Source organism: Tricharina praecox (genome assembly GCF_024521635.1).
Source record: "Tricharina praecox strain CBS 144465 chromosome Unknown BZA05scaffold_22, whole genome shotgun sequence".
Lineage (NCBI taxonomy): Eukaryota > Fungi > Ascomycota > Pezizomycetes > Pezizales > Pyronemataceae > Tricharina > Tricharina praecox.
This window is the reverse complement of record NW_026250424.1, coordinates 242208-264772: the sequence shown is the minus strand read 5'-3', so window position 1 is coordinate 264772 and position 22565 is coordinate 242208. Positions and strand designations below refer to the sequence as shown.

The 22565-nt window shown below is 54.9% G+C and overlaps 5 protein-coding genes across 5 annotated transcripts; 2 read left to right on the top strand and 3 right to left on the bottom strand.

The window, feature by feature from the left end:
• The first annotated feature begins 3070 nt into the window (after positions 1-3070).
• On the top strand, positions 3071-4620 carry BZA05DRAFT_405752 (Fcf1-domain-containing protein). Its single transcript, XM_051484427.1, has 3 exons — positions 3071-3249; positions 3319-3408; positions 3463-4620. Exons 1-3 carry the CDS (start codon positions 3162-3164, stop codon positions 4206-4208), a joined length of 924 nt encoding a protein of 307 aa, XP_051337088.1. The 5' UTR covers positions 3071-3161; the 3' UTR covers positions 4209-4620.
• Positions 4621-6436, bottom strand: BZA05DRAFT_405746 (Ribokinase-like protein). Its single transcript, XM_051484426.1, has 5 exons — positions 5922-6436; positions 5850-5860; positions 5517-5797; positions 5322-5439; positions 4621-5265 (listed from the first exon to the last, which is right to left on the bottom strand). Exons 1-5 carry the CDS (start codon positions 6027-6029, stop codon positions 4716-4718), a joined length of 1068 nt encoding a protein of 355 aa, XP_051337087.1. The 5' UTR covers positions 6030-6436; the 3' UTR covers positions 4621-4715.
• A 1322-nt stretch (positions 6437-7758) lies between these two features.
• On the bottom strand, positions 7759-9252 carry BZA05DRAFT_129357 (uncharacterized protein). The gene is made up of 2 exons (XM_051478773.1): positions 8214-9252; positions 7759-8117 (listed from the first exon to the last, which is right to left on the bottom strand). Exons 1-2 carry the CDS (start codon positions 9100-9102, stop codon positions 8017-8019), a joined length of 990 nt encoding a protein of 329 aa, XP_051337086.1. The 5' UTR covers positions 9103-9252; the 3' UTR covers positions 7759-8016.
• Positions 9206-10638, bottom strand: BZA05DRAFT_129320 (uncharacterized protein). The gene has a single exon (XM_051478772.1). The coding sequence runs from the start codon at positions 10312-10314 to the stop codon at positions 9310-9312; it is 1005 nt and encodes a 334-aa protein (XP_051337085.1). The 5' UTR covers positions 10315-10638; the 3' UTR covers positions 9206-9309.
• A 10450-nt stretch (positions 10639-21088) lies between these two features.
• On the top strand, positions 21089-21594 carry BZA05DRAFT_129191 (uncharacterized protein). The gene has a single exon (XM_051478771.1). The coding sequence runs from the start codon at positions 21272-21274 to the stop codon at positions 21557-21559; it is 288 nt and encodes a 95-aa protein (XP_051337084.1). The 5' UTR covers positions 21089-21271; the 3' UTR covers positions 21560-21594.
• The last annotated feature ends 971 nt before the right edge of the window (positions 21595-22565 follow it).

The window sequence follows — 22565 nt, the reverse complement described above, 5'->3', positions numbered from 1 at the left end:
GCCGGTACGACCTGCACGACCCGCTCGCTGTTTGGCTTGCGCCTGCGAGATGGGGGTGACGACTAGAGAGTCCATGCCCAGCTTGGGGTCAAAGGCGTTCTGCTTGACGAAGCCCGGATCGATCACGTAGTAGATCTGGTCAATAGTGATGGACGTCTCCGCGATGTTGGTGGCGATGACAACCTTGCGACTACCCGGAGGTGCGGGCTCGAAGATTCGACTCTGCATTTCGCTGGGCAGTGCCGAGTACACCGGGAGGATGATCAGTTCCGGAACACTGGGGCCGAGCGCTTTCATTCGTTCGTAGAGGATCTCGCAACTCGTGTCGATTTCTTCCTGCCCTGTCAAGAACAAAAGGATGTCTCCGGCCGGCTCGCTAAGGTGGATCTGCATGACCGTGATCAACGCAGCATCGAGGTAGTCGCTCTCGGGCTCCTTCGTGTACAGGATCTCGACGGGGTACGTTCGTCCGGGAATGGTAAAGATGGGGCACTGGTTGAAGTAGTTGGAGAACTTCTCCGCATCCAGAGTGGCAGACGTGACGATGAGCTTGAGATCCGGTCTCTTCTTGAGTGTTTTCTTCAACAGTCCGAACAAGACATCGGTAGCGATGGTACGTTCGTGCGCCTCGTCGAGAATGATGACCGAGTATCGCTTCAAGTCCGGATCGAGCAGGACTTCACGCTGTAGCATACCGTCCGTCATGTACTTGATCTTGGTCTCGGGACTGGTGCAGTCTTCGAAACGGATGGTGTATCCGACCTCCTGTCCGACCCTGCAGCCAACTTCCTCAGATACACGCTTGGCGACGGACATCGCGGCGACACGTCGAGGCTGCGTACATCCGATGATGCCGCGCTCGGCGAATCCTTCCTCCGCCAAGTACTGCGTCATCTGTGTGGTTTTCCCCGAACCAGTATCACCGACCACGATCAAAAGCTGGTTCTCGTGGATAGCCTTGATCAAAGAGCTTCTCAGTTTGTAGACGGGAAGCGATTTCCTCTGGTCGCTGATGCTCATGCTGGTGATCCTTCCGAAAGATGCATTTTTGCCCATGGCTACTCGCTTCCATTCCGGCAGGTCACTCGGCGGGTTCGCATTGGTATTTTTGAGGTCCGAAGCGAACTTGTGCTGCCCAGTAGGGACCATGGGATCTTGCCATTGAGCCGAGAGGTCGACTTTCTGGGCTTCTTCGGCAGCCGCGTCGGCCGCCTGCTGCTGCCGCAGCTCTCGTCGTTCCTTGGCGAGTGATGTTCCGGCCATAGCAGCACGGTTCAGGGATCCATCGGGTGCCTTGACAACTCGAATGGGCGACAGCTCAAGACTCTGCTTTGTCTGACCAGCCAAGAAAGGCGGTTCCTCGCCCTTGACTTCGATATCGAGGTCCTCTTCCTCCTCGAATTCGCCTTCGCCTCGCAGCGTTGCGTTATACTCCTCGTCGATGTCAGGGTAGTCCTTAGCCGACAAGACACCCGAGGATATCAATTGTTTGATCTCCCATCGCTCGGGGGAAGTCATGCGTTTCTTAGTACGCATAGCTCTGCCGTCCATATCGCCCTCGATGACCGGCACTGCGCTGTCCAGAGTGCCGTATCGTGACGACGATCCGCCTTTGCTGAGACCTTCCATGTTCGCCCCCGATGCTATCCGCTTCGCCGGATCGAGGTCGAGCCCGGTCTTCTGATCGACGTCCTTCATCGACAAGCCTATCCGATCACCCTGAATGCTGATGACCTTCACCTTCACGACCTGGTCGATGGCGAGCAAATCCGACGGATGATTGACTCTCTGTCCCTCCCGGATCGCAGACACGTGGACCAACCCGACAGCATTTCGTTTGGGCCCTTGTGGCTTGACACCAATGAGATTGACAAATGCACCAAAGTCCTGCAGCCCACTGATCTTTCCGTTGTAGACCTTGTAGAGCACCGGGGCATCGTCGACCTCGGGGGTCGGTGGCCTCCGAAACTCATCGTTGAGTCTGCGCCCGCCGCCGTTTCCCTTCCCATTACCGTTCCGGTCGTTCCGATCGTTCCTGGTACTCCTCCCGAACTCATCGATGCCGTCGTCCCGACCCCTGTCCTTTCTAGACCTCCGTTCTCGTCTCGCATCGGGGGAGATGGAGCGCGACCGTGATCGTGATCGGTGCCTAGTCCTCCTCTTGCTCCGTCGAGAATCCTCATACGGCGACACACTGCGTTTGCGGGTCGAGTCATCGCCTTTCCGGGGTGGTGGCGCTCGCCCAGGCTCCATACTCTCCAACAGGGCCAAGGTATCGTCCACCGCCACCACGGGAGCGCTACTATTCTTCTCAGACTTGGTCTTGTGCTCCAGCTTCTCGAACGCGGCGAGCGTGTCGTCAATCGCATCCTTCGCAGCACCGTTTTTTCCGTTTCCGTTCTCCTTCTGGTCCAGATAGCCATTGCCATCCCACGGATTCTTATCGGGCAGGGCCAAGCCGGTGAACACGCGCGCCTTCTTGTCCACGTCCTTAGGCTCCGTCGCCGCAGCCGCGCCGTTGTTGTCTTTCGATTTCTTGTTGCGGTGTTTCGGGTGCATCGTCAGGATCAGCCGGTCGATAGTTTCGGCCAGAGAGTTAGGGAACTCGACGCCCACGTCGGCAAGCTTCAGCTTGAACTCGTCGAGCGTCGTGGACTCCCCGTGCAGGCTGATGATGTACTCCGAGATCGTCTTCTCGTTGATTCCCAAGTGATTGCTGAGCTCCGTCGTGATCTTGGAGACCAGCGAGAGGAGCTCGAGATCCGCGAGGGCGTCCATACTGGCTGGCTTGCTGGGGCGCGCAGCTGGCTGAATTGGCTTCGTGTGTGTGCGCAGCGATAGGTGACGAGCAAATGCGAATTCTGGTCGACGTGCGGTATGTGGATTTATTTTTCGTTCCGTTCAGGTCGTGCTGGTGCTGGTGCTGGTGGTGGCGTGTAGTATAGTTGGCGTCACTCAGTCCAGATGCAGACAGCCTTTTGCGCGACTCGCGAATGCTTGGCGCTGCAACTGCAGCCTGCAACGGCGAGAGCCGTTCAAAATTTCGTGAACGTCTGAGCGAACTTTACACCCCACGTCGAGAAGCAAAAAACCGAGCACACGACTCCCCCCGCCACCACCACAACCACAACCACTACTACGACCACAGTACTGCCGCAGCCATGCGTGGGAAACGTTCGAAGGCCTACAAAAAACTGATGGGCGCGTACCATCAGACATTCGGCTTCCGCGAGCCCTACCAAGTTCTGCGTGCGCACTCTCTCACTCTCCATGTGTCTCTTCCACAGCCCACTGACCCTTAGTCGTGCGGGCCCGCAGTGGACACAGAGATGCTTACGGAAGCGACGAAATGCGCGATGGAGGTAGCGGCGGCTTTGGAGCGCACACTGCGGGGCAAAGTGAAGCCGAGTTGGGCGCCCCCCTCCCCCTCCTCCCCGAGTCTCCGCGCACTAACAACCACAGTGATAACGCAATGCACGATCCGGCACCTATACCAGCTTCCGGCCGAGCACCCTGCCAAGGACCGCCTCATCGGTATCGCCAAATCCTTCGAGCGGCGAAAATGCAACCACCACGAGCTGGAATCGCCACTGCCGGAGAAAGAGTGTTTCGCGAGCGTCGTGCTCAAGAACGGCGTGAACAAGCACCGCTACGTTGTCGCGTTCCAGGCGCGCGACGTGCGCGCGCTCGTCAAGGACGTTCCCGGCGTCCCCTCCATTGTCATCAATCGCAGCGTTATGCTCCTTGAGCCCATGAACGACGCGAGTAAGTTCAAGCGCGACGGGATGGAGAGGGAGAAGTTTCTGCAGGGCATTGTGGAGGCGAGGGCGGCTGATAAGGTCCTGAAGAAGCGGAAACGGGAGGAGGATGGGGAGGTGGAGGGCGAGGGCGCCGACGGTGAGGTCAAGGAGAAGAAGAAGAAGAAGAAGCGTGGGCCGAAGGGGCCGAATCCGTTGAGCGTAAAGAAGAAGGTGGCGCCGCCGAAGCCTGTGGCGAAGGCGGAGAAGCCGGCTGCTAAACCGACGGAAAGCATTGAGACCACTACGGATGTGAAGGAGAGCGCCGAGGCAAGTACAGCAGATGGACAGGTCAAGAAGAAGCGGAAAAGGAAACACGGAAAAGCGGCGGGAGGAGATGGTGGTCAGCCAGCGCCGCCGCCAGCGACACCCGCTGCTGCTCCAGTGGTCGTGCTGGTCGCAGACGATTAGAGGCGGGGCGAAAAATGTGCAGTAATAATAACAAGCAGCCAAGAATCTCGTGGTCGTCGAGTGATACCCATGATCTGAGCTTGTGCTCCTTTCCCTACCTAGTACCACCTGCATTGCTTTCACTTCTGTTCTAATATGGGGGGTTTCAATATCGAAACCATGTTTTCGGGCCTAAACCATCGTATTACATTTTTGTTTTCGTTGTTAGTACTAAGTGACGAGCTGTGTTGTGGATATCGTCAAGGGTCTTGAACTTCAGTCCTTTGTGTAGCTCTCTTTGTATGTTGAACTCTTGGAAACCTCAACAATAGAACCACCTACTCTACTCATGAACTACCGTGCCATCAACAGCTCTGAAGCTACCTACGAGCTCCGGATTAGTTTCCAAGAACCACCCACACTGGCAGGTAATATTACAAACATATGTCAAATAATCTATATACAAAGCACTCTGGTATCTAATCTATCTGGTATCTCCATCTTGCACGCCATTACGCATCGCGGCTACTACGGCAGCACCGTAGCCTCATACCTCAAGCCAGGCCTCAGCAGTTCCTCCTGCGACTGCACGAGCCTCAACTCGCTCGCTCTGGTGACCTGTACATGCCTCTCCTTCTCTCCCTGTTCCGCGGCTTGGCTCAGCAGGATGCGATCTCTCGTGCTCTTCGTCTTCTTGAGGACGAGATGCATACTCCCCAGGACGACCTCTACGGCCTTCGCGAGCGGCAGATCGAGCGTCGCCGTCTCATCGGGCGGGATCCATCCGGCAGTGCTTAGCAACCCGGCGGCGGCAGAGTGCTCGCGTAGCCGCGCCAGCGTCAGTGCTGCGAATAGGTCGCCGGTCCCAGAGAAGAACCCGTCAATGATTGGCACGTCGACGACGAATTTGCGGCTGGCGCCAGAAGAGGTGATGCTGCTGCCTGCGCACGCCATCTTTGATGCGCCGTCGAACGTCACCGACGTGATCACGATGTGCGGGATCAAGTACATGCGGTGAAGTGTATCCAGCGCGGTGGAGAGCGTGGCGAGGGAGGTCACTTTGACGCCCGAGATGAGTCTGCGGGGCTGGGTTAGTTGGGTTGCCGAGAGGAAGAGGGGGGACGGGGGGTATACTCGGTCTCGAATTGGTTGGGCACGATGAGATCCGCGTGGTGGATGAGCGACTTGTAGACCGGCACTACGCCCTCGGAGACGTATAGTTTCCCCTGGTCGCCCATTACGGGATCGAGCACTATCCGCGTCATGTCAGCCAGCCGTCTCTCATCCCCCCTCCCCTCCCCTCTCCCCCTCTCCGAGTAGAGTACTTACACCAGAACCCCCCACCCCTCTTCTTAACCTCCCTTGCAATCTTTCCCACAGCGCGCAGCTCCTCCTCACCGGGAACATACCCAGTGAGCAGCATATCGAACCCCTCCAGCAAGCCGGACTGCTCCAGCCCTTCAAAGATCTCGAGGATCTGCGCGGCCGACGTGCGGAAGCCGCGCAGCTGCCGGTAGCCAGAGTGGTTGCTGAACTGTACGGTGTTCAGCGAGCCCGTCTCGAGCCCTAGAAGGTTCAGCACGAAGGTGGTGGTTGTGTTGCCGACGAAGCTGCGAGGGTTAGAACGCGGTGTGGAGGGAGGAGGAGGGATGGTGATGCTACCCGGAAACCACCTGTGCTGGTCAGCGAATGATGCAGAGCACGGAGAAGCGGCGGGCGCGCAGGCAGGCTTACATGACTGGCTATGGCGAGGACCTTTCCCGTGTCCGTGTGCGTGTGCGAGTTCGTGTGCGAGTCCGTGTGGGTGTCCGTGTGCGTATGTGTATCCGTCGGGTCCGTCATCGTCGCGTGCGCAGCGTAGAGTACCTTGGTAGGTAGGTGATGGAGAGAAGTCGCGGATCCCCTACAGCAGCTCCACGGCAGCGATATGTAGGAAAGTCCCGCGGATAGTGATGGTACTACCTACTGCCGATAGTACCCAAGCCACCACGATGCTGGTATCTACCCAAGCAAGCAGGAGGTATGTAGGAGGTATGTAGGTCCACAAAGACAACGTCCAAATAAGCTTTCCCCTGGCACCTACCTGTCAACTAAAGCGCAGACTTCAAAGTAAAGTATGTAAGTGAGCGTGATCGAGAGGTCGTGCGTGCGTGCGTAGGGACTGACGGGGTGAATTTGCGGGGCACCGTAGTTGTATGGTCGCGCATATCCATCCCCCGCACCTCACCGCACCCCGGCACCCGGCCGGAACGAGTACCGTACCATGAACCCCGCCGCCATCTCGCCATCCCGGTAGGCCCACCAGCTGCCGGTCGGTAAACAGGCCGGCAACCGGAATTGACTTCCGACATCCTCACACCCGGCTGCTATCCTGCTGCAACCCCACGAGTTCTCACTCGCAGTTACTCGGTCAGCCTGTCCATCGTCTAGCATCCGGCGTTCGGTGTCCGGCGTTCGTCCAGCGTCCGGCCTTTGTTCGTCAGTCGCCAATCGAACAAAAAAAAGTGAAATGAAAAAGCAAAATGCGAACGCCGAACACTCACACTCTACCTACCGTACTCTATTTCCAGATGTCCTACCCTCCCCCCCTCCTACATACCCTCCCCCATCCCCTACCGTACTCATCGGCAGTACACAGGTACCGGTACATAGATGACAGAAAAACCCTCACTACACCCACTCCATCCACTCCACTCACCAGAGTAAGTGAAAAAAGCAAAGCAAAGAATAGAAAAAAAGTGCGAGGTGCAGATGTACTCTATGGTGTGTGCAGAGAATAACAGGTAAATATGCGCATGCAATGTACCGTACATGTGGAATGTGGAAGTGCTCGGCATCTGCCATCACTCCCTCATCACGCCTTCACAGTGCACACCTTCACGCCTTCACACCTTCAAAGTGCACACCACATTACATTTACATTTACATTTTACATTCGAGTGCATACCATATACCGTTCACACCACCACCACCATCACCACCACATATGCGCCGAGTTGCATATAACTACCGTTCCCATCACAACATCACATCACAATCACAATCACAATCACACTCACACTCAGCCAAGTGCAAAAAAGCCAGTATTGTGAATTGTAGATAATACACGTTCCAGTGTTTTTTTTTCCAATAAAACCTATAGATACGGTATGTAATCGTGGAAAGAAAGAAACGAAAAAAAAACTCCGGCGGAAGCAAGCGGATAGAGTAAGGGAGAGCAAGGGAAAACAAAAAAAAAACACCCGACAAGAAAAAGCAGGAAAAACGAACACACGCCATAGAAGATACCCCGAAAACAAAAAACAAAACGGCATCAAACACCTACAAAAACATACAAGTAGAGTTGTACAATAGCCCCATGATACAGAGATATGGAAAAAGTAGAAGGAAAGAAACAGAAAAGTATGTGCAGGAGTAAAGGGGAATAGATCGCAAGAGAGAGATCAAGAGAAAGACACATAAGCATACCAGTGTGGGTATCGAGCACCAACTCGAAATGAAATGGAAAAAAAATGAGGAAGAAAAAACAGGGCAAAGAAAAGAAGATTAAACAATTACAGGCGCGCAAAACGTACAGACCGGTCCCCGAAAGCAAGCCCGATATCACCCTATTTACCCAGTCTATAAAAAGCGGTCATGAAATTGGAATTCCGTAAGTCTCTTGCGTCGTAAGGCGTCAGGAACCTCCGGTTCTAGAGAGAAATTGTACACCACCACAGTTCGAGTGAGATAGGAGTGGGAGGGGGAGAAAAAAAAGAATCGTCATGGCGGACGGAGGGTCGTGGTAAACTCGAGCATGGACGGGCGGATTTGTTTTAGCGAAAATCTTCTAGTCTCCATTCCGTTTTCCTTGGTGGACCTTCTTGTGTCTTCGCAGGTTCGATACCACGGAGAATCGCCGGCCACATCCATCTTGTTCACATGCAAACGCTATGGAGAGAGTGTGTCAGCCGGAATGGTCTTGGAAAAATGGAACCGGAATAAAAATATTTTTTAAAAACAGGTTTTATGTAGGGACAAACTTACGTTTCTCGCCCGTGTGACTGTAGGTGTGGGTCTGTAACGAACTCGGCCTCGTGAAACGCTTATCGCAAACTTTGCATTTGTGCTTCTTCTGCGTGCTCGACGTGATCTTGGAACTGAACGTGGTCATCATCTGATTCGGCACGGTCGCGCCGGTGTTGAGATAGCTGTTGGGACGCGACGATCGCATGGTGCCGGCTCGTTCCTGGGGGTAACCGGAGCCGTCGGAATAGTCGGTGGCCGAAGAATCGACCGAGCCGCCGTAATACGGGAACGAGTGCGTCGACGAGACCGACGAATTGGCCGAGTGAGAGGACTGGTAGATCGAGTCGTGACGAGGCCTGGATGGCTGGCTCATGAGAATCCCCCGGGTGTCCATGGAATTACTGGTGAAATCGAGGTCTCCGGTGTGCCTGGGTCGGTACGAAATATCTGTGAGAGAAGCTTGCCGTGGCTTTGGCATGGAGTCAGCACTCAGGAAGAGTGAACTCGAATGCATGGCAGGCTGGGACAGACGGCGATCAGAGGCCTGGCTTCGGGAGGAAAGGTCAAACGACGCCGAGAAGGAAGGCATGAAGGTCCCCGCAGAAGTGGTCGGTGAGGGTGCCGTCGATCCAGCCATGCTCATGGCCATTTCCGCACTCGTAAAGGCTGGGAGTCCTACACTGCTAACACCCGGCATCAACCCCGTTGGATTCGAATAGTGACTTGTCGGCTGCGATGTGAGATGCCGCATGTCTGTCCGTGAGGTCAAGAATGGACTCGACACTCCGGTTGTTCTGATTGTTGGCGTTTTCGAGAGAGCGTGGAGGTTGGCTGCGTCGTTCAGATGATCCTGCGAGACCCAAGGATTGGTGAACTGGGGGACGTGTTCTGGGGACATGTAGTGCATTTGATTTTTCGGGTTCTGTTTTGCAACTTTGTGGGTGGTATATGTATTTTCTTTCTTTCCCTCTTCTTTTCCTTCTGGTATTGTTGGAGTGAATTTAAACCGGATCGGTTGAGTGTTGTTGTTGTAGTCGAGGGTGGAAGCTTGACACTGTGACGATCCAACTACCTTCAAGCATTCACCTAGCAAGAGATCGACCGGCGGAACCTGTCAAGGGCTTTTGAATATTTTCGAAGCTGGAGAAAGAGAGGTGAAAAATTGCGGGGATCGACGAAATGGACTACGGTGAAGTTCGAAGGGCAGTCTATAGACGAACAACCGAGTTAGCACGGATATCGGCATACAGACGACAGACAGAGTTGGCGGCGGCGGTCGAGTCGAACCGGGGGTGGATGGGTGTTGTAGGTATCTAGCGCTTAACCGCCTAAATTGTAGGAGTGGGCTGCCGTACCGTATATCTGACGGGGACTTGGAATACCGAAGTGGACCGTGCTTGACGGGGGGAGGAATATATTTCTTCGTTGAAAGCAATGCGCCGGAGGTATGGGAAGGGGTTACAGACAACCAATGACGACGATGAATCAACACCGAGGTAGGCGGACCGGCGGAGTGGCAGGCGGGTAAGGGCGGGATACGGGATATCTCTGAGTGCTCGTGGCAGGGGAATGGGGGACCTGGAATTCTGGTACGATCGGCACAAGGGGGAGGAGGTGGAGTTATCGTGAAAAGAGAGTTGGAACAACGGAGGAGAGGGCGAGGAGTGTTTCTTTCGCTGTATATATGTACTGGGGTGGTGGTGGTGTTGTTGGAGGTAGTTGAGGTGGTTAGGAAGTTGAGCGAGGGATGTCTTGGTAGATGTATTTGGGATTGCGGACTGTTTGAGGGACCGGGGGGGTGGGATGTCGGGAGGTTAAGGGAGGGTGGGTAGGAGGTTGATAGTTGGTTGTATGTATATGGGGGGGGGGGGGGTTCTTTGCTTTCGAAGCCAAAGAAATCGAAGAACAGCGAACAGCAGACAGAGAACCAGATATGAGATAGATATGTTATGTGTGGGGTGGAGGGGGGGGTGTGTGCGTGTGCGTGTGGTGTGGGCGTTATGAGCTTAAAGGGAAGATCAACTTGGGGGGAGGGGAGGTACGACAGACAGGGCGCGGGATCCGGCAAGAAGACTTTAGCTGGTTGCTGTCTCTCGCTGTGGCCGCCGACCCATGTCATCCATGATTTCCATCCAGTTCAGTTCTCTTGCCGTGCAAGTGAACCGGCCACCACACATTCCTCCGGCCATTTTCTCTGGCTCACAGTTCTGGCTGTCTCTTTCGAGCCATGCAACATCCCAGGATGGTGATGGGGGTGGGTGGTAGGAAAAGAGCAATGAAAGGGAGGGATGGGGAGGGATGGATGGATGGCAGGATGGGTGGATGGATGGATGGATGGGCAGTGATGGTAGAGGAGGAGGCAGTTAGTGGTGGTGGTGGTGGTGGTGGTGGTGGTGGTGGTGGTATTGGTAGTGGTGGGTGGTGGTGGTAGTGGCCATCCTGGACGACAGTGGTGGTGGTGGTGGTGGGGCGCAACCTGGGCGGCCGAACAAGGAACCGCAGACGGTCTCTAACCGCTTCCGTCCGAACAAAAGGCGGTAACCCGCCGTCAGACCAAGATATCCGAAAGGCTCGATGATAACCAGGCCAACCCTCTCCTAGCAGGAATGACAGGGTGGTTGAGCAAAGCAAAGCTGAGCAGAGCAAAGCAAAGCAAGAGCAAGAGCAAGAAAGCGTAGAGTAGAGTTGAGTTGAGTACGTAGTGCCGGGGCCATCGAGGTGTGTGGGCGTCTGCGTGCCCACATGTACGCTGCCCGCGTAGGCGTGTGCATGTGCGTCCCTCCCTCCCTCCCTCCCTCCCTCCCTCCCTCCCTCCCTCCTCCCCTAGCAGATGTCTCCAGTTATTCCCGCCGGGCCGCCAGAAGCAGGCAGGACCGCAGGACCAAGGCAACGGAAGGGCACAGCTAGCAAGACAATAATCATCCCGGGGAGGAGGGGCGTGTGTAGGCGGAGGGCAGCCACGGCAGTGGGATCGAATGGAATCGAGCAATAGGTACATACTACATGACGGAATGATGGAGTGATGGAGTAATGAAGTATTGGAGTACGGTAATGGAGCAATGGAGTAATGGAATCGGCAGAAGTAGGAAGAAGGCCTACCCACTACCTACAACATGACGATGCGCTCGATGCGAAGAAATAATAGGCACAGTTGCATAGGTACGGAGAGGGCATGCATACGGTGTCATATTACAGCAGAGTAGGTACACGGCCTTCCTGTCCACACAGAGACCACGGACGAGAGGGAGAGGGACGAAAAGGAAGGCTCCGTGGAGGTGACTTACCGACCAACAACCATTGGCCGTGGAGTGGTGGTCCGCTCAATGCACTCAAAACGTCCTTGCAGTAGTCTCGAGTTGCCGCCGCTTCAAGTCGGTGGCAGGAAGGCAGCAAAGCAGCGCAGCACCAGTCGGGCGGCGTCAGAGGGCTGTAACGACACACTTACTCACTCAGTACCATGATACAAAGCAGTATCGGCAACGAGAAGGCAAAACTTCGGAGGTTCCGAAGATGGGGATTCTCGGCTACACAACGGTGTTCCCCCTACCTACAATTATCTCCCGTGGATATCGATATATCGATACCGATGGGGGATGATGGACGGGAACAAGGCGCCGTGTTGGTGATTTGCGGTTGATCGAGACAGACAGCACGGCGAGGAAAAACAGAGCCTGGAGGGATGATGGGCGATGGATGAATTGCCCTTGGAGGTTGGTTTTGGCACGATGGGAAGACGAAGATAAAAACGCTCGATTCCCGCACACCCTTCCGCCGTTCGCATGTATGTCTGCGCCGACGACACCCCATGGGGCGACCCTCTCCACACTCTACACGATACTGCCGCCGCGCACCTTATCCTCCATCTCCTCCTCCACGATCGAAGGCCGACATCGACCAACAGACCCCGAAGGTTGGAGCCGACCACGGAGCGACCCCCTACCTCCTCTATTCTACTCCGTACTTCATTCCCACCCCACCCATGGCCGACCTACCTAGCTGTCGACACACACACACTCACACACACATAAGTGCCCTATGCAGGCAGGCCCTGTTCCTTCAGCGTCCACGGAGAAAGAGCTCCTGTGGATACCGAACTGTGTAGAGTACGGTACTTGCAGCCAAAACCGATCAGGTAGAGTACCCATCTCCAGACAATTGGCACGCGTTTGAGCAGCTGCCGCTTCCCTGTCCTTGACCAAGTTTTTGCATTCTCTCGCCCCCTCCATCAGCATCATCATCATCATCATCATCATCATCATCATCATCATCATCATCATCACCACCACAAACACCACCACCACCACCAACACCGCCGCCGCCGCCGCCATATGTCACCCAACACCACATCCACGGCTATCAGTCACCACCACCCTCCATCAAACCGCCCCCCCTCAAACCACCACCCCAGCGACATCATCGGCTACACACCACCACCACCACCACCACCCCGTTCCCCATACAAACCCAATAAACGCCTCCGATGACGATTGGTACGGAGTATTTTCTCTCGAACTCCAGGTTTTTCCCCAGCTTGGCGTCGTCGCCTCTGCTCTACTCTAGCTGGCAGGCAAGTATTTAACTCTCCTAAATTTGGTGGTGCCGGGTGGATGTGTCACGGAGGAAACAAAGCTGTCGCGCGGGAGGGCGTCATGCACGTACAAGGGTTAGGATGACGATGGATGGGGAGGGGGAGGGGAATGTGGAAGGGGTGGATGCACGCCAACCTCCGTCCAGCAAGCCTGCCCGAAGAAATGACGAAAGGGGGTTCCAATTAATGGACGAGTAACCGGATTAATACAAAGGCGTTCGGCATGAGGCCAACCGGCTCGGACGGCAGGGCTTAACACTGCCAAGCGCAACTATAGTGGACTCTACCCTACCCTCTCCACCCTACCCTGTGCGGAGTTAGATTCTACTCTGAGTCGTCGTCAAAGCGCCTACCGTGCGTTCGCTCTCCCTCGAAAACCACACCTGGGACTTGCCGTGCGAAGGTTTGTTTCGTTTACGGACCCCCTCGACCTATCGATCGGAGACAACCCTCACACTCCTCAGCTGCACACCTCTCACCAACACGCTGGAACGGAGGATCCTGGGGAAACCGCCGGTAGAGAGAACGCCACCACCAAATGTACCGAGCGGGCAAGGGACCGTTCCATATCGATTGACTGCGCACTCTGTCTCTTCCTCTCCCTCTCTCTCTCTTTCCTCACCCGGAGATCACCGGTTTGGCCCCGCGGATTTTCGTGGAGAAAGGTGAGAACAGAGCTTACTGCATACAGGTTGGAACCGTTTTTGCGGTCCGTGCTGCTGTTCCCGATTCGTCGCCGGGTTCTTTCCGCCGTTACGTCACTGCGCATCTTACCATGGCCTTGGCGGCAGTTCGGTTCATCTTGAGTGTGTACTCTACATACCGTACGTAGAGTACCGGAGAGAGAACTCGATGCAAAGAAGATGGATTCTTCTACAGCCAGCCAGCGGTTGGACTTCCTCATAGGCAGGCAGCAGGCGGGCGGGCAGGGCAGGAAACGGGGGGTTGGATACGGATGCCTATTCTTGACAGCAAATATCTAGGTAATCGATCATTATATTGGCGGTACATAATTATATTCGTCACTCATCACCATCATCATCGCCACCAGTCGGGACCTCGTATACGCGTTGCAGCAGAATACATGAGAACAGGGTTCTTACCATTCATCGTCTCTGAGACACTACCACCACCCACACACACACGCCACGCACACACCACCACCATCACCACGATCAATCAAATCCAGTCCATCCTTCGCCCTTCGCACTCCATCCTTCAACCTTTCATCCTTCCTAACCGGGCAGCCCGCCGTTTCACCAACTGCGCGGCTTGTTTCAGAATGCATCCACCACCAGGCTTTCTTGAACGGGGAACTCGGTGGATGCAGGGAAGCTGCAGACCTGCAGGCATGGTGACGTACCGTTTGCAGGTGAGGGTGGCGGCTCCTCACCGTGTGTGGTGGTGTGTGCATGTGTGTGTCTGTGGGTGTGTGTGCTTGCTCATTCTGCCTTTTCTTTTCGTTGATTGATCTTTACTCTCACTCTTACTCTTGACTCTGTTGCCTCGTCCAAACATACCGGTATCCCTTTCTCTCGCATACACACCGAGAGAAGAGAAAAGGAGACGGCCCGATACCCAGTAGGAAGCATTTTCCTATGGTGGACATGCAGCGCTCCTCCCCCTCCACCCTCCCCGCAAAAAAAAAAGGGACTTTGTTGAGGTTGAGCAGCAATTGCAAGTTGCAACCGCAACCGATTTTCGGGGGTTATTTTTCGCCTCGCTTGGCACGGGTACCCCCAACCCCTTCAAGTTCCCCCCCCCCCCCCCCCCCACGGAAATGTGAGCCGCAGGCTCGCAGCAGAGGGAATGCTTGGCATCGACTTGGCTGTGCTTGGCTTTCTTACATAAGTAAGATGTGCTTGGCTGCATATTGCATTCTGCATTCCGTAGAGCACGACGAAGCATTTTGACATGCGTACTCTACCTACGCAGCCGAATTGAGGATGGGAGGAAAGATGTGAGGAACTTTCCACCTCCACCTCCACCCTGGACCATAGCTACGGTACCTACCGTCGAACGTCGAACGTCGAACGTCTAGAAGAACACGGAGAAAACACGGAGAGAACACGGAGAGAACACGGAGAACACGGAGAACACGGGGAAGAGAGAGGAACGTGCTGCGATGATCACGATAGTTACTCTACCTACTTTAGTCTGCCGTGAATTTGAGAAGTTATGTATCTATCTACATAGAAGGCCGGAGGAATCTCGGTAGGTAGATAGAAGGGAGGGAGGTGTAAGGGAGGTTGAAGGGAGGTCTAGTTTAGTGTATGTAGTTGGTGAAGCCCCAGTGCCCCGCAAGTGTCCCCGGGCGGGGAAATGGAAGTGAAGGTATGGCACGTGTAGGTAAGATGATAGGTGGTGGATGGTGGGGGACGAGGGACTTGGGAGTCCTTCTCGAGGCGCGGGAGAAGCTCCAGGCGGACGAGAGGCGACACACGCCGGTGGTCGATGGTGAAACCCATGGCCGCCGATGTCGATGTCGAAGCGTTCTATAGAATACACACTCATAACCGTCAATGTCGAAGCGTTCTGCAGAATACGGTACATACCGGCACCTACTCATGACACCCGCCCACCAACACCGTCTCAAAAACGGACTCGGTCAACTTCCTTCCTTCCCTGTGCATACAAAGATACATCATGTACCTACCGGTACCGGTACCGTATCGACACGACACTTCTGTACATTCGGTGTTTCATCTACATCACATATATGTCGAGTCTTGACGCAAACGAGATGAACGGATAAACATAGTAAACAGGTATTTGTCGATACTGGTATTCTAGGTGGTATTCTATTCTGGATATATCAGGCACTACTAGTAGAGTAGAGTGGAGTACGGATGGTACTTGGTACTTGCTCCATAAAGAGCACAACAGCACAAGTTACAACAAGCCTTTTTCATCATCACCGTACCATCACCAGCAACCGTCGGCACCATCATCATCCTGCAGGTGCAAGGGAGGAGGGGGAGGAGGGATGCTGAAGTTGGATGCCAGTTCCCTAGGTACTTTGCTCTACTTTGCTCGGCGATGCCAACATACCTACCGTACCGGTTGTGTAAATTTGTACATACTTGGCAGCTGGCGAACCAAGCGAAGGTCCACTGTCGACATATGGATCCTTGAGACTCGGAAGTAGAAGCAATAGCGGAAGCAGAAGCACCTCGAGAAGCATGTTAGACTTGTCTATGGTCTACGGAACAGCCGGTTGACGTCTGTATGCGACTTCACCTCGCCTCGCCTGGCTCTCACTCACTCACTCACTCACAGCGAGAGATCCTAGGGAGAGAAAGAAAGAAAAAGAAAGAAAGAGGAAAGAGGAAAGAGGAAAGAGTAAGAAAAAAAAGCCACACCTTAAATCCACCCTTAGCTAATGAACAAAAAAGCCCCGTCAAGCCCCGTCAAGCCCCGTCAAGCCCCGTCAAGCCCCGTCAAGCCCCCCCGTCAAAGCACAGGCGAGGCAGGCAGGCTACATACATACAAGCAAGCAACAAGGCAGGTGGTTAGGAGGCCGACAAGCAAGCAAGCAACCTTCGTCGCGTATCTCCGCTTAGGTGAGGTCGTGGCGGGCTGGGGTGAGTGGCGGGCCCGGGGTGGGTCGGGCTGGGGGGTCGGGTTGGGGGGTAGGAGGAGTGAGAGGCTATCGCGAATGCAGGAGCATGCTCCGGAGGAGGAGAGACATTTGGCAGCGCCCAGCTCCGTTAGCTCATCCAGTGTCCACTGCGCTGCCTGCAAGCACTGCAAGCAAAGTCCAAACCCAACAAACTGCCCCCCCTTCACCCTCCTCTCACCCCGTTGGAACGGAAAATCGACAACGGGGCAACGGGGAGGGGGACACACAACAAGCGCATCCGGCGGCCACATCTAGGAATAATCTGCAATCTCCGCGGCGTGTAGATGGCGGTGTCGTATCCAAAGCCAAAGCCAAAGCCAAATCTGAATCTGAATCCTAACCATAATCCCAATCCCAAGGGCAAGGGTCCCGTCAGGCTGCCATTGCGAACCCGGGGTGAGCGAGCGAGCGAGAAGTTGGAACCGCCTTACTCGGCTTGTGTCTTGTGTCTTGTGTCTTCACGACGGGAACTACACACCTACAATTTCTGTTGGATTATGCACCTGGGTAGTTGGAGCAGTCGTCGGAAAAAGACGAGGGGAAAGGACGGGGGGAAGGATGCGAGGAAACGGGAAGGAGGGAAGGAGGGAAGGAGGGAAGGAGGGAAGGAGGGAAGGAGGATGAGGGTAAGAGACCGTGCACTCCCTTCCCTCCCTCCCGCACGCCCCCCCCCCCCCCCCCCTCCCCACCCCTCCCCCCCTCCATCATCGAATCTACGTCAAAGAGGTGACCACGATCTCGGTCACTCCGCGAAACGTGAGGGGGTGGGGAGGGGGGAGGCCGGGGGAGGAGGAGGGCTATCTAACCAACTCCCCGGTTCGCCGTGCAGCACTACGGTAGATACTCTACTCAGGCTCTCAAGGCGGTGGTGTTGGTGAGGGAGTGGAATGGAAAGTCTGCCTTATTGATGGGCCCTGACATCTCGATGATGATGATGATGACAAGTCATGGACTCCTGGCTGTCTCCTACCTACTTGTACTAACTCTCGGTTACCTTACATTCATGATACATACTGGTACTCCAGATACTCTACATGTATGTAGAGCATGTAATGGTATTTTCACGGCCGAGAACGGTCGGGTCGGGTCGCAGGGTTCGCCTCTTTCCATTCTCCATCTGCCTACTCGAGGAGGCACGCTTCGAAGGAATAAACAGTTACCGGACTCGAGAGCTCGAGGAGATTGGTGGAGTGGTCGAATAGATAATGCAACTCCTATTAACTACCAGACTGTTACCATTTCATCTGGGTATAACCGAGCAACGACAGACGAAAAGATCCCAACCGGCACTTTCACATATCGACCAGGCTACTATCCAGCATGACAGTTGAGAGAGTAGAGTAGGGTAGCGCGGCTATCCGCAAGCCACACCTCGGAACATTCAACATTGGTGGCGTCCCGCAGGCAGCCCGGCAGCCCGGCCGCTTGTCGCGGCTGAACAACAGCCTGGACAGCCGGGACAGCCTGGTGGACTCCATGCCGGCGGCAATTTGCAAACGACTCTGTTCTCGAACTACGCAACATAAATCAATATCAAAAAGAAAAAAGCGACCTAGAAGATCATTTCGTTTTCCATCTTCTTGGCATTCAAACAAGTAACATTTAGATCTCTCGAACGGTCGAACCATTCGGTACGGAATGAGTCCTGACGCCAGAGAAAGAAACTTACCTACCAGCAGGTATTCGACAACCACAACCACAAGTTACAAGTTACAACCCCCCGGTTCGGTGCTGGAAGTATGGAAGCAATTCCCATCCTATCAGGACTCAGGAGCGTGCGCTGTGCGTAGGTATGTCGTATGTATGTGTGTATGTACGGAACCTACTGGTATAGCCCGACTACAAACCACATCATTCACCTCTTTATTTTAAATTCCTTGAACTTTGAAGCTCGAGAAGTTGGAACTTCCAGTCTCCCATATCCCATATCCCATATCCCGCTGGGATATGGGGGGAGTAGGTGCCAGGTATACCAAGCGCATTCCGGCACAGATGGTCATGACGGCGAGAGGGAAGTTGGCCGGGCACCGAAGATGGAGAAGAGACCGCGGGTTTGTGTTTGTCGGAACAGATGTTCCAACTTCCAAGGAGCGAGCGACCGCCGACCACAGCAACGGGACGGGGCTCATCGTGCACTTCACTTCAGTCTTGACCGCACAGCGCCACGACACTGCGCCGTATGTACCTACTCCACTCCACTCTAGAGTACCTGACGTGTGCGGTGTGTGGCAAACGAATTGCGGACCCTGAGTGTATACCTTACCGTAGCGTACATACGGTACTCTACTATACATATCATACATATCATACTCTACAGCTGCTTCCGATGGAGATGCTTTTACATACATACAACATACATGCGCACGCACGCACGGCGCACGTCGCACTTCGCATAGGTACCACCGTACCACCGTACCACCGTAGGTATGTAGAGTAGGCCGGCGACTCGGCTCAGCTGCCGGAGAAATAACGAAATAACGAACGAACGAGCGAGCGGACGGTGTGTCGGTGTGTCGGTGTCGGGTGTCACAGGGTTGGGTTCGCAGGCTTGCTTACTTGCTTTGCTTTGCTTCCGCTCTCCGCTCCGGCCTCCGGCGCCCTGGTATTTTTATCCGGGTCAATATATAAATCAAGATTTTTCTCGATGTGCGTAAGAAAGCTCCTGCTGCTGCCGCTGCACTGCACTGCGACGTGACGGGAAGGGAAGGGAAGATGCGCGCTGCTGTCTGCTGTCCACTGGCCGCTGCAACGTAAAGGCGGAACTGACGCCGAACTGGTTACTGGATTCCCGTTGCGGCAGGAATCTTCAGAGCCTTCTCTCGTTCCGACCCAGTTCGGTTCGAATGCTTTACTCGAATTCCTGGCACGGTCGTGTCATAGGTAACTCATTGCTCCGGGGCGGGTTGGTCGGTCTGCAGACTGCGGTAGGTCTACGGTAGTTAATCTACCATACGTCGTTCGAAATCCGTGGGGAAGTGTTCTGGGAGGGAGGGAGGGAGGGAGGGAGGGAGGGAGGGAGGGAGGGAGAGAGGGAGGGGGGGGAGATCGATTCAAAGTCCACCGCGCTTATCGTCGCCCTGCAGGCATGCATGGCGGCCGGCCGGCGAGAGAAGAAGCAGGCAGGCAAAGGAGGAGGAGCCTGAGGGAGACAGGACGTAACGTTCCGTTACATTCGTTACATACGTATGGAGCGAGGGTAACTCACATAGAGTAGAGTGCCCAGAGTAGCAAGGTTCCGCTTCCCTTTTTCCCACGATGTTTCGTGTCGATCCCCCCGATACCCTTCCACCCATCCACCCATCCTCCTCCCCGCCCTCCCTCCCTCCTCTTCCCCCGGACAGGTGTATGGGTGGTGTGACGAATCATAAATGAAAAGGTATACATATGAAAAGCTTCTTCTTCCGGGTACTGAATATGGGGTAAGGCACTCTACCCTACTCTAGCTAAGTACCTAATGTATATACACGGACCAACCGGAACCGGCATCATCACAATCGTCGTGGTGAGGATTTCGGATGGCACTACTCTACTCTACTCTACCGTACTCTAATCGAGCAATATACCTGAAATCCACCTGCACGCGGAAAAAAGAAAGAAAGCAAAAAAAGGGTGGCTTTAGTTATTCCGATGGGGTAAGAAGAAATTCGCTGAGAACGAAGGCTCCCAGCCGGGTGTAGAGAGAGAGAGAGAGAGAGACAGAGAGAGAGAGAGAGAGAGACAGAGAGAGAGAGAGAGAGTGTGTGTGTGTGTGTGTGTGTGTGTGTGTGTGGGTGGATGGGTGGATGTTGGAAATCGCCCAGCTACTAGGCCACCACTCTCGAAAACCTGAAGGAAGGACTTGGCAGGTAACGACATCACTGGACCTGACCTGAGCAGTTGAGCAGACCGGATCCTGAGCTCGATCCAAGGCTTCCGTTCCCCCACACCCTTCATCTCTTCAGAACCTGCAGCCCATCCCCATGCGGCAACGATCTTCGGCATCCCCCTTGACCACCTATTTATGTAGCTACCGTGTGCGCGAGTCTCCGGATGCGCGAGTGATAGCCCATGATATGTACGTTTACCGGTTTTTCTGCTTGCTTGCTCGGTGGCGAAATTTCGCGGTGCGATCAGCAGGGTCCTAGAGCACATACCGTACCGTACTTACCTATCTAGAGTATCTACACTACATACAGACCGGTACAACCCGCGGACCGGACTGGACTGGAAAGGAAAGGGAACGCGCCCCAACCAACGTCAACCTTACCTTACCTTGACCTTAAAGGATGGTGCGAGCGAGCCCCAAGTTCCTTCCCCATCCCGGAGGTTGTGACGCTCTTGGCCACTCCCCCCGTGCTGTGTGCTCTCTCCTCTCTGGCTTATGTACCTCTGTAGGCACTCGACATCATCTCGCTCGTTACAAAGTGCCGGTGGAAGGCCGAGGATTCCTCCTCTACGCGGCACGCCCCCACCTCACACTTCCCTCTCACCCTCCCCCCCCCCTCTCACCCTCTCCCCCCCGCTGTGCTCTGCGGAATCCTGCAGGTGCACATTCGATGGATGATGGATGATGGATGAATGGGTGAATGGGTGGGTGGGTGGATGGGTGTGTGGATGTGTGGATGGGTACCCACCCCGTTCCCACCCCGTCCGCTTGTTCATTCGTCTCTTCTTGCTTTTTCTCGGAGGGAGAAATATGCACTCCACGAGCAGAGGGCAAGTGCATGGATGACGTCCGTCCAACGTCCTACCATCCAAGCTAGGTGCTCTAACTACCTACATACACAGCTTTCCTTTTGTGATACATGGTAGCTATGGAACTACCGTGGGCTATCGATACGACACGATACATACGATACATAACGGGAGACTGGGGGAGAAGGGCAGATGGGCAGAAGGGGAGACATTACGCAACGGTGCTTGGTGCTTGGTGCTTGGTGCTGGTGCTTGGGGCCCCGGGGGGGCCGCGAATGCGATACCGTAGATGCCTGGTTAGCCCTTCCTTTCTTTCTTCCTTCCTTCCTTCGGATGGAAGCTAGAGTACCTAGAGGATGGTTTTTCGACGGTGGTTTCGCCCTGGAGTCGAGTCTTCAGGATGATGGAGCGTGGAGCACGGGCTCCACCTCCTCCTCTCTCGTTGGGTGGATTCTGACATCCTGTCGGTGCATACGGTAGGGTGTACAGGAGCTGCTTACGACGACGACGGCGGCGGCGTTTGTATCATAGTATGCATGCATACCGGTACATAGGGGTAGAACAGTAGGACTTGTTCGAACCAGCTTCCGCGTTCACTCACGAGTCACCAGCTCAGACTCGATCCGCAAGCTCAAGCCTGTGATTCCAAGCCTTCCATTCCAAGCCTGCCCTTCCAAGCCTTCCATTCCAAGCTCCACCAGGTAGTTAGAGCAGAATAGGCACCTGCCTACCTACCTAAAGTGTGACATCGCGAACCCCCCACAAAACGTGGCCGGAGGAAAGACTCGCGATCCCTTCCCACGGGTGATAGATCCTCGCATGTACACACATAACGGTCCAAAGCGGAGTCGAATAAATCTCCCTCCCACCTCCCCCACAACAGCAAAACCTTCACAAAAAAATACCCGCGAGATCTTCACTGCTCCACCCTCGCCCCTCCACCACCGCTGAAGCGCTGATCGTAGAGATACCTTTCTGCCGTTGGCCTGGCCTAGCCTAGATTGGATTGGATTGGATTGGATTGGATTGGATGTGCGGGTAGGCATGGGCGCGGGGTAGAGAGGGGAGGGGAGAGAGGGGAGGGAAGGGAGGGGGGAGGGGTAGTGGTGATCCACGTCTGCGGCTGGCGGAACACCTACGGAGTCTCACTCGCTCGCTCGACACAACGGAAGGAAGGGCGGGACGGCCGCGGACCGCGACATCTCATCCCATCCCACCCGCTGCAAGCGCGCGGAGCCGTTCGGAGAATAGAATACTAGTAGAATACTTCCGCTGTCATGGAGAACCCATCGAGCACGTGGGTTACATACCTACGGTGCGAGAAATCTCGTGGTTCCGAAAGCAAAGCTGGGGCCATGTCTGCCTGCTGCCAGAACCGGCCGGGTGGATACCTACGGCACCGTGGGCGCGGGTGGACCGTGGATGTGCACCCCAAAAGCGCTGAATGCCACAGAGTGACAGAGCCACGCCGATCCGATCGGCAACA

What these genes read in the sequence shown, in the direction of transcription:
- BZA05DRAFT_129357 (XM_051478773.1), bottom strand. Translation starts at nt 9,102, where the DNA reads ATGCACTACATGTCCCCAGAACACGTCCCCCAGTTCACCAATCCTTGG. An exon ending in CAGTCACACGGGCGAGAAAC is followed by an intron (nt 8,118 to 8,213) that starts GTAAGTTTGTCC and finishes CTCTCTCCATAG; the next exon opens with CGTTTGCATGTGAACAAGAT.
- BZA05DRAFT_129191 (XM_051478771.1), top strand. Translation starts at nt 21,272, where the DNA reads ATGGGCAGAAGGGGAGACATTACGCAACGGTGCTTGGTGCTTGGTGCT.
- BZA05DRAFT_405752 (XM_051484427.1), top strand. Translation starts at nt 3,162, where the DNA reads ATGCGTGGGAAACGTTCGAAGGCCTACAAAAAACTGATGGGCGCGTAC. An exon ending in CGAGCCCTACCAAGTTCTGC is followed by an intron (nt 3,250 to 3,318) that starts GTGCGCACTCTC and finishes GCGGGCCCGCAG; the next exon opens with TGGACACAGAGATGCTTACG. An exon ending in GCGGGGCAAAGTGAAGCCGA is followed by an intron (nt 3,409 to 3,462) that starts GTTGGGCGCCCC and finishes TAACAACCACAG; the next exon opens with TGATAACGCAATGCACGATC.
- BZA05DRAFT_405746 (XM_051484426.1), bottom strand. Translation starts at nt 6,029, where the DNA reads ATGACGGACCCGACGGATACACATACGCACACGGACACCCACACGGAC. An exon ending in GAGGGGTGGGGGGTTCTGGT is followed by an intron (nt 5,440 to 5,516) that starts GTAAGTACTCTA and finishes TGACGCGGATAG; the next exon opens with TGCTCGATCCCGTAATGGGC. An exon ending in CCCAACCAATTCGAGACCGA is followed by an intron (nt 5,266 to 5,321) that starts GTATACCCCCCG and finishes CCAGCCCCGCAG; the next exon opens with ACTCATCTCGGGCGTCAAAG.
- BZA05DRAFT_129320 (XM_051478772.1), bottom strand. Translation starts at nt 10,314, where the DNA reads ATGACATGGGTCGGCGGCCACAGCGAGAGACAGCAACCAGCTAAAGTC.